We start from the raw sequence: 10,190 nt of genomic DNA on the forward strand, positions 1-10,190 counted from the left end.
TTTTTTTTTTTATTTTTTTTCCATATTTGAGTTAAAAGTATATTTTAGATATTTTGCAAATAAGAAGTTCATTTTTTTTTTTTATTTTCTAACTTAATTAGGATGTCTATTTCATTTAATTTTACCTAATATATTCATTCGCTCGGGTCAAAATTAGGACCCATCAAAATTTATTCATACATGAGTTATACTTATTAAAACTTGTACTTGTAGACATCGATTTGGGCGGTTTTTTGAATTGTGCCTCATCATTTGCAATACATATGAATAAAATAATTAAATTATTCTGTAAACATCAAGGATTGTTTATAGTTTAAAATTTTATTTTTTTATTATAAAAACTTTAGAGCCACTATATTTATTTATTTGCGTTTTAAAAAAAATTACTTTGTAGTCGTTTTTCTATTATCCTGGAACGACACAATTTTCAATCCTTTGTAGTCGTTTTTCTATTATCCTGCAACGACACCCCTATTTCCCGCGGCTTGAGTCCTAATTTAATTGTGAATCCATTTAATTTAACTACCTTCCTCATTCTTCGACGCTTTCAAATATTTCAATTCTTAATGTTCATAGCAAGAAATCTTAAAAATCTCTCAAAGACTGATAGTTTCCATATCATTGAAATTGGTTAATTAAACTTCGTGAGAAGTTTTCTTGTCCGTTTCGAAGCTCTTATTTTTTTTTGTTGTTGTTGCAGAATTCACGAACAAGGTAAACGACTCTATTATTTTCTTTTTTCAAGAATGTTTCAAATTAGATTTTATTTGATTTCCTAGTACAGATTAAATGTCTAAATCTTTAACTCGCACGTCCATATAAACCCTACTACGCTGATTCTTGTTCTTCAACCACAGCGAAACCACAATCTACCAAATTCTCCATTGTCTAAGCCGTCAAAAGCTCATCCCCAAGGTCTGATTTCTTCTTCTCTGTTCTGCGAATTTTTCCTCAAATTATAACCGTGCATGTGTAAAAATATGTTATTTCAATACTGCAACAATTCTCAAGAAACTAACCTGAGTTCTCTTGTGCTCCTATTGCGTAATTTTTTTTTTTTTTCTATTTTTTTGTTTTCATGGTTGTTTTCCCAGTCTTTCGGATCTGTTTTTATTTTTAATTTTTTATTTTTGCACCAGTTCTGTTATCTTTTTCCATTTCCCTCTTCCTGTTCGATTAATTGTTCCCAAAGTTTCATTGAAACAGGTTTGATTAATTAGTTTTCTTTCTCTTTTCAGGAGTAACCATTAACACTAGAGAAGCCATGATCAACCAGACCGACGTCGCTTTGCGGCTCTCAAAGCACGTCCTTGAGACCGAAGGCAAGGACAAGAACGTAATTCTGTCCCCGGCGTCGATCAACGTGGTCCTCGCTCTCGTCGCCGCCGGCTCGAAAGGTCACACGTTGGACCAGATTCTCTCCTTCCTCGGCTTCGAATCTGCAGATCATCTCAGGTCCTTCGCGTCGGAGCTCGTCTCCGTCGTCTTCTCCGATGGAAGCCTCGATGGAGGGCCTCGATTGTCCTTCGTCAACAGCGTTTTGGTTGAGAAGTCTATTGCTCTCAAAAATTCTTTCAAGCAGGTTCTGGAAAGTTCTTATAAAGCAGCTATTTCTCAAGTTGATTTTGCCAAGAAGGTAATCGAAGACTCTATTCTTTTGTATTCCTTTTCAATAAAATTTCAAATGAAGTTTTAATTCGTCTGAGGAAATTGTTGCCAAATTAGATATCAAATTCCATTTTTCTGTTTCGATATGATTTGTTCTGTTTAGTGACTGTAACATATTCATATCATTAGTGAAAGATGTTTAGAACTGTGCCGTCATATTTCTATATACCGTGCAATGATATTTCCCTTTTTGGTTGTATCATTGAGTTAGTGTCTAAAAAAATTGTTAGTAAATACATTCGTTTTATTTTACAAACTATTTAAGAAACCTTGTTTCGTTTCAAGTACCCTGTTCGCTTTGTTTAAAGCATCTTCATATTGTAGAATCTTGTTTTGATTACTGTTGTTATTCTTCAGGCTCCTGAGATTTTAGAAGAAGTGAATTCATGGGCTGAGAAAGAAACCAACGGCCTTGTCAAGAACCTTCTTCCTCCTGATTCGGTTGACAAGACTGTGAGGTTCATCTTAGCGAATGCGCTGTGCTTTAAAGGAGAGTGGCGAGAAAAGTTCGATGCTTCGTGGACTACGTATGATGATTTTCATCTTCTTAATGGGAGCTCGGTCACAGTGCCCTTTATGACCGACTGGAAAGACCAACTCGTCGCAGTTCACAAAGGATTCAAAGTTCTCGGGCTTCCTTACAAACATGGAAAGGACACGAAGAGCCGTTTCACGATGTACATCCTTCTTCCAGATGCCAGGGACGGGCTTTCTGCTTTGGTCCACAGAGCCGGCTCCGAGCCCGGATTCCTCGATCGCCATCTTCCGCGCCGAGAAATCAAGGTTGGCGAGTTCATGATTCCAAAGTTCAAGATCTCGTTCGGGTTCGAGGCTTCGGATATTCTCAAAGGCATGGGACTTTCGGCTCCTCTCTGCATGGAAGGTGGTCTCTCGGAGATGGTTGACTCGCCTGTTGTCGGTCAACTACTCCTCGTTTCGGAGATATTCCACAAGTCGGTGATCGAAGTCAACGAGGAAGGCACCGAAGCCGCGGCTGCCACGGTTGCCAAGGCCATAGAGGGGTGTTGGGGTTACGGGGAAGAAACGATTGAATTTGTTGCTGACCACCCATTCATGTTCTTGATCAGAGAAGACATAACCAAAACGGTCGTCTTCAGCGGCCACGTGGTCAATCCGCTACTTCAGTAGAGATCAGTTTGCTGGACAAATTCATCTCCCTGAAATGGCATCACTATTTCGGGTTTGTAATATTTCTGTTAGTTCCTACTTTTGAGTCTTATATCCACTTTCAATGTGCTTGTTCAATTTACAAAATCTGCTGTTATATGTGTGTAGCCAATTTTCCCGACAATGGTTAGTCGCTTTCAATGGATTATTTTTCGTCTAATATTTTCCTTAGTTTGTTAGATTTAACATAGCAATGGTTTGTCATTATTATCATAAAATGTGCAAAATAGGTAACGTCGCAGCTAAAATCCATAAACTACTGTCCAGCGTTTCGATTCCACGCAATGAGATTGTTTAAGAATTATGACTCATCATGATATGGTATATAACTTAGAAAGCTCAATTGGTCAATTATTCAAATTCAATTATTCTGGCCGGAACTCCACGTTGGGATGATAAACTTTTTTTTTTTTTTTTTTACGTTAGCTAATGTTCTTAGTTAGACATTCGTGGTTTTAGTAACCAGATTCTTGTGAGACAAGCTAAGTGATCTAACAAACAAAATGAGACGAATGTACAACAAGTATGAAAAATACACATAGTTTGTCTTGGTTCGGTCAATATGACCGCGTTGAGCTTTGAAAACCAATCATATATCAATATCTTGAATGATCAATGTCATTGCATTTACCAGCGCTCAACAAATTTTCAAAAGCATTTCAAGCTCAGACTCAACAAATTCTCTCTTTTGTGCTCTAGGCTTTCTTATAATGATATACTCTTGCCTCTCCTTTCTCTAACTCTCATCTACAGTTATGCTTCTCTATTTTTAACTCAATAGAGAGAAATAATTACAGGATAACTTGTGACCTAAGCAATCAAGTAAATGATCCATCCGCCTAAAAACTGAAGTATTTCCAACATCAAATTCTCTCGCCTATTAAGAATTGAAAAAAAAATGGTGCGAAATTGACGTTTTCTCTTCATCAAGTTATGCTCACTTTTTTTTTTTTTTCCAAATTGGACTTGAGCTACAAGTAAATGAATTGTGCAGCTAGACCGCCTTTTAGCAATTTGGACATCAGGGACAAACTGCCGAAGCCTTTTAACAATTTGTCGTATTAGGTTTCATTGGATTGTCATATTATTTTAAAATTCAGCTTTAGGCCTCATAATTTAGCTTCAAGGCTTTATGTATTTCGCTTTTTTCTTTATTTTGTTTAAATGTAAAAGATCCCACCAAATGTATGATCGGAGAAAAAGAAGGAAGATGATTATTTTACGAAGTTTCCAATGACATTCTATTTCAGTTGTTCCGAACTTTGCGTTATCAAACGACACAGTCCACATATGACATATTCACAGACAACTCAGTATATATGATAGAAAACAGACATATCAGAATACATTATACATATATAATCACTCCCTAACGATTTGTTTAGATATCCTAATTAATTATACACACTAGCTCTGTCTCTCGCTCTATCTCGTCCATCACCAATTTAGTGAGAGAAGTAAACCCTGAAAGAAAGAAAGAAAGAGAAAAAAAAGAAGAAGAAGAAAAAAAAAAAAAAACCCCCCAAAAGTGAAAGTGATTAAAAGTGGCTCGACCGGAATTTCGGATACTAACTGATCATCAAATTGTTACTAATTAAGCCACTAACTTAATAGCTCTCTATACGATTGAGCTTATTAAAAAAAAATAGCATTATTGAATTATTAGCTCTCGCATCAGCTGCACCCAAACTCGGTAAATCAGATTAGTAAGACTCGATAACATCATTATTACTATTACCATATTTTTTTGTTGTTGTTCCATTTTCATTATTTATTCTCACTTTTCACTCGAACTCATCTCATCATCATCATTTAAGGCACGAGTGCTTAAAATAAAGAGGTTATCGTTGTTTCTAATAGTTAAGAAAGTATGACGAAAAAGCCCCTATGGCGTTCGGAGAAATCCCGATCCGAACATCGACGGCGCGTGGGTCTCTCGGGCTCTGCATGAAGTAGGCGACCTGAGGAATGGGCGGGACGAGCGGCGCGACGAAGGCGGGCCCGCCGGAGAAGAAGTCGAGGGTGTGGAAGGGCATTCTGGTCCAATCAGAGACTAGGGTTAGGGCTTTGAGTGGTGGGAGAGACGGAGAGCTCGAGTTGTGATCGGGTGCTTGGAGCCCTAGACTCTCCATGTACGCCCGAACGTAGTCGTTGTCTACGCTGTCCTTGGCCTCTCTGATCTTCTCGATCACGGCCTTGTCTGAGAGCTTATCTCCGGCGAGGTCTCCGGCGGGGACGGCCACGGAGGCGAGCACGTACGCGTTGCCGCTGAATCCGCTCGGGAGCGGCGGAGAAACTTTTTTTCGAGTGTCTACCGAGAATTGCAGGCACGCCATCGCTTCCTTCTTTATCCCCATTGCCTTTGTCCTTGCCTATATACACATGAAGAATATTATAAATGGAAAAGAATTAGATCATGCATAAAGTCTAACAAGGGTTTTTGAAATCTATGGTAAAAACATGAATTACATATTCCTAGAGAGGTGACTAAAATTGCATTACATTTTATGCGCCTAAAGAAATTCGAAAAGGAAAAAAAAAAACAAATAAAGACTCCAAATATGTCTACGTGAATAACTTGCATATTTTGGCCTTTTATCCTAAAAAACATTCCTATGTACTATATATCTAGTCCGAGTTCTTTCTATTATTCCATAGCAGGTGAAAGTTCAACATCCTTTGACATAAATATGTGATTGCTTAGTTTTAACTAATTATTATTTGATGCCCTGGAAACAAATTGCCGAATTTATGGTACATATAAATAATAACGTCTATTTTGTTTTTGGCAGTATTAAGTTGGAGATTATGTATATATAGAGATGTCAAGGGATGGGAAGAAGATATTCTTTTTTTAATCAACAAAACATGCAAAAAGGGCATAGATTAAGGAAGAATAAATAATATCAAACAGGACAATAATAATACCAGTAACTAAAAAGGATGTGGTCTCTCTGATTATGTGTTCATTTATTTTCCATATATCAAAACTACACAGCATTAAAAAAAAAAAAAAAAAAAAAAACTGACCTTCCACAAGAGAGAAGCAACAGCCTCAAAGGAAGAGCAAGAAAACGAAGGATCCTCCTCCAAGACCTTCTTTTTCAAACCCTCAACAAAAGAACCGCTCAAATGATACGTCTTGAAAACAAACTCATCATCATCATCATCATCATCGTTATTAATATTAGTAATATTGTCATTATCAGCTGATTGCATTATCAACTGAAGCAGGTGATCTATCGCCGCCGCACCAGAACTACTAGTCCTCATCTTACTATTATTATTATTATGATCATCAGAACCAGCAGTACTAGATCTAGAGGGCATATCTAGGTTTTGATCAAAGGCCTTATTTGAGGTTGGTGATGTTTGAGAGGCAGGCAGTGCTAAGAGCGTAGATCGGTCGTGGACGGGGTTGAACACGTCGTCCTCGGGCCGAGATGGGCTTTGTTTGACGGCGGAGGCCCAGGCCGAGAGGAAGCTGAAAGCCGCGGGCCCGTCGAACAACGAGTGGCTTGTCCCGAGTCCGATCGAGTACCCTCCACATCCAAACTTTGTCACCTAATAAATGTATGTAAATGTTAAACACTCGATCAAGTACTACAATTGGCTTAATTCAGAGGATGACATATGTAGATCAGTTTAGCCTTATTAACTTGTTTTGATTTTCTTTTCTCTCCTAAGAGAAATTTTCTATATATTTGTGGTGTGTATGGTGTTATATATTTAAATAGGCAATTGGAATTAAAAGCTTGGTAGTCGAGGTTTGACTGAAATAGTGGAATAGTCAAGACATGTAGTATTAGATTTCAATCATTTAAGCTATACTCGTAACTTCAAATTTGGACTATTTTGCTAATTAGTGTTACAATTATGGCTCAACGCCAAGGAGAACACACTACACAGGAAGATAATCTCGGAGGGGGGGAAAAAAGTAAATTATTAATTATATATACGAGTAATTAGAAAAAATTCCTAGCCTCGAGGTCTCAAGAAGGCTTTCCACGGATCATGACGATATATATGCTATAGGAATCAATGAAAACAAAAAATAATACAAAAAATGAAATACTTACCTGGGCAACAACAAGAGGCATGTCGGTGAGAGTGGCGCGATCAAAAGCGGGCTTGAAAACCAGACTCTCAAAGAAGTGATGGTATTGAGAGAGATCTCCGAGATCGGAGATCTTGGCCTCCGTGACGGCCTCCGCCAAAATCGCTCCCTCGTCGTTACACCACAGATTGAGCTCATCGCGCTCTCCGATCAGCCTCCCGGCAGCTGGGTGCCACGTCACCAGAGTCTCTTCCAACCCGATTCTCAACCCGTTGACCAAATCACGACCGTTATCGTCGTTACTATTAGGGCTTTCGTAGAAGAGCACCAAGTACATGAGCGTTGGACACTGTCTGTCCAAGTTCGAGAGGCTTATTATGAGCTTCTCGTCATTACTATGCGACGAGGTGATCTTTGGGTGTACGGACATGGTTTTTGTTACCCAGACTGGTTTAGGGTTTCTGGGTTTCTCAACATCGTGTTTCGTCGTTGCCTCCATATGAATTATATGTATGATTTTTGAGAAAGCGATGGAGGGTTTTTTCGTTTGTGAAAGTAAGTAAGAACAAAAGAGATATATATGTCTCTCTCTCTCTCTCTCTCTCCCTCTCTTTTTTGTGTATGAGGAGATACAAGAGAGGGCTTGGCTATATATATATAGATGTATAATGATATATGTCATAAATATGACCTATGTTTTAATATGTGTATTATTGCTAGCTAGATTCCTGAGAACAAACATGGTGACTAGCCAGCTAGTAATTAACATATATAATATAATTAGGAGTAAGTTATATGAATTTGTGCCACAAAAGAAAAGTAAGTTATCTGAGAGGGCTTTATTTGCATGGTACTGTGTTTTGTGTTGTGTGATAAAAAAAAAAAAGAAAAGAAAAGAGAGAGAGAGAGAAGTAGTGATGATCTAATGATGATGATCCTGGTTGGTTGTCTTACACGAGAGAGATATATACGGTCTATATATACACGGTAGTAATATATAGTAATATTATCTGGCTCGCACTAGAACAATCGAATTCTGTCGCCATGTGTTACATAATGGTCAGTAGTGTATAAATATTTTTAAAGTCTTGACCCGGCCACGTCGTGTACGTGGACCCGAGTCTTCCCATTTTTTCGGACCCTAATTTATACGTTTAACCTTTCAAATTAGTAGTGCTGAACTGAACAATTCACGAACCATATTCACTAAATGTTGCTTCATTACCTTGCATTTGTGCTCTTTATATATGTATACAAAGATGGAAGATAAAGCTTTCTGTATCAACGGCCTATCAACTTTTAATCATTGTTATTATGATTTTTATTATTATTTTGATATATTCAGCCAATTTGAGTTTGAATTGTTTATTTTAATGAAAATTACATGTTCCAAGCTTGTATTTTTAATATATATCGATCGATTACTAATATTATTTCATAAAATAATTTCAAATAAAATTTATTGCTTCAAAATAATTGTACTAATTTTTTATGACATAAGAAAGCATGTCAAATCAGAGTATAATGGGTTTCATGTGGAGTTGTCGCACCGAGTGGACAAAAAATGTAGCTGGTCTGGGCTATATACATACACGAATAGTAATGTTGGTATACAGACTGAAACAGTGATATACATATGTATATATAATTTATATAATCAATTGGTTTTGTCCAAAAAAAAAAAAAACAGCGCATTAAATGTTGGAGTTTAATATGTATTCAAACAAGTAGTATCTTCAGTAAAACGTACTAATAATGACTTAATTCATTTTGATTTTTGCGTAGTCCATGATCTGAACGAATCACAGTCTAAGGAATTACTACCTCTCGAGATACATAGAGGAAACTATCTTAAGATAAGAAGACTTAGACGACTCGTTATTCTTGTTAAGCTTAGCGATATTATGATCACGTGAATGTTTTTCATACATATATATATATATATATATATATATATATATATATATCTATGAGGGTATAAACAAGTTTCATTTCCATTTAAGTCAGCTACCTTTTTTTCGAAATTGTGTCAGCTATTAAAACTACATAATACTGCATGCATATGTCTGTATTAATGTATATAACATAAGAGACATGCATTTAGTATATATTCTTATCATATTTTCTCATTGTAGATTTTTTTTTTTACTTAAATGAGTGGGAATGCTTAAATTTACGTCAGTATCACAACGAGCGTATATCATCCACACACACACATATATATATATATATATATATATATATATATATATATATATATATATATGATCATGAAATAAAATCTAACACATCGTCAAATCTCTCTCTCTCTCTCTATATATATATATAGGGCCGGTCCAAAGTAACTACGGGCCTAAGCAAAAATAAAATTTGAAGCCTTTATTTTAAAAACATATAAAATATATTATAAAAAAATTGGGTTTTATATATAATAATTTTATTTTTGAGGTTTTTTTTAAAAAAAAAATTGGGGTTTTTTCAAGACTATTTTTCCATTAAAAATTTGAGGCCTTAGGTTATGGCCTAAATGATCAAAAATAAGGCCGGCCCTATCTATATATATATAATATGGGAAAAATATCATTTTCATGTAAACATCTTTCTTGACCAGCAATCGTTAACAAATAAAGCTCATAAAGTATTATATAATGTAATATATATATATATATATATATATATATATATATATATATATATATATATACAGGGGCGGAACTAGGAATTGAAGTTGAGGGTGGCCAAGAAAAAAAAATTATATAAATTAAATATCATAAAAAAAATGTATCCTAATACATAATTTAATTAAAATAAAGAGCGTCTTGATTCCATATCACGAAAATCATCTATTATTGAATCTATGCTAAACATCTCAACAATTTCTTTCTCAATATTGATGAGCAAACAATCCGATAAGAAATCATCTTCCATCTTGTTACGAAGTGCAGTCTTCACTATCTTCATCGCTGAAAAAGAACGTTCAGTAGTAGCGGTAGAAACTGGAAGTGTGAGAATAAGAGTTATCACTTTATACACCAAAGGAAATATTTCCGATTTTCTTGTTTTCACCAACCATTGACATAGATCAGAAATCGTTGTCAATGATATGAAATCTGGAAGTTGTCGAACCTGATCAAAATGTTGAAGCTCCATATGCAACAATGTCATCTCATATTCCGCAAAATCTTCTGAGTAAAATTTCTGCACAAGTTTACATATATCATCACCTCTTAATGATGCGCGCATCTCTTTCGGATCTAAAGCTGAACTGAGAATCATC

General features: G+C 35.9%; 2 protein-coding genes across 2 annotated transcripts; one reads left to right on the forward strand and one right to left on the reverse strand.

Annotated features, from left to right (window-relative positions):
- Positions 1-799: 799 nt before the first annotated feature.
- LOC149392171 (serpin-ZX-like) lies at positions 800-2,929 on the forward strand. The gene is made up of 3 exons (XM_089620835.1): positions 800-915; positions 1,239-1,636; positions 2,026-2,929. The coding sequence occupies exons 2-3, from the start codon at positions 1,265-1,267 to the stop codon at positions 2,815-2,817; spliced, it is 1,164 nt and encodes a 387-aa protein (XP_089476961.1). The 5' UTR covers positions 800-915; positions 1,239-1,264; the 3' UTR covers positions 2,818-2,929.
- A 1,127-nt stretch (positions 2,930-4,056) lies between these two features.
- On the reverse strand, positions 4,057-7,527 carry LOC149392172 (HXXXD-type acyl-transferase family protein). Its single transcript, XM_089618796.1, has 3 exons — positions 6,936-7,527; positions 5,887-6,420; positions 4,057-5,228 (listed from the first exon to the last, which is right to left on the reverse strand). The coding sequence occupies exons 1-3, from the start codon at positions 7,410-7,412 to the stop codon at positions 4,710-4,712; spliced, it is 1,530 nt and encodes a 509-aa protein (XP_089474922.1). The 5' UTR covers positions 7,413-7,527; the 3' UTR covers positions 4,057-4,709.
- Between the last annotated feature and the right edge of the window lie 2,663 nt (positions 7,528-10,190).

The sequence above is a fragment of the Urtica dioica genome, chromosome 7 (genome assembly GCF_054948205.1).
Source record: "Urtica dioica subsp. dioica isolate 48M chromosome 7, U.dioica_male_clone48M_v1_H2, whole genome shotgun sequence".
Lineage (NCBI taxonomy): Eukaryota > Viridiplantae > Streptophyta > Magnoliopsida > Rosales > Urticaceae > Urtica > Urtica dioica.

Coding starts and splice junctions, on each gene's coding strand:
- LOC149392171 (XM_089620835.1), top strand. CDS start 1,265: ATGATCAACCAGACCGACGTCGCTTTGCGGCTCTCAAAGCACGTCCTT. Junction 1,637..2,025: donor AAGTTGATTTTGCCAAGAAG/GTAATCGAAGAC, acceptor GTTATTCTTCAG/GCTCCTGAGATTTTAGAAGA.
- LOC149392172 (XM_089618796.1), bottom strand. CDS start 7,412: ATGGAGGCAACGACGAAACACGATGTTGAGAAACCCAGAAACCCTAAA. Junction 6,421..6,935: donor TGCCTCTTGTTGTTGCCCAG/GTAAGTATTTCA, acceptor TACATTTATTAG/GTGACAAAGTTTGGATGTGG. Junction 5,229..5,886: donor TTGCTTCTCTCTTGTGGAAG/GTCAGTTTTTTT, acceptor ATGTGTATATAG/GCAAGGACAAAGGCAATGGG.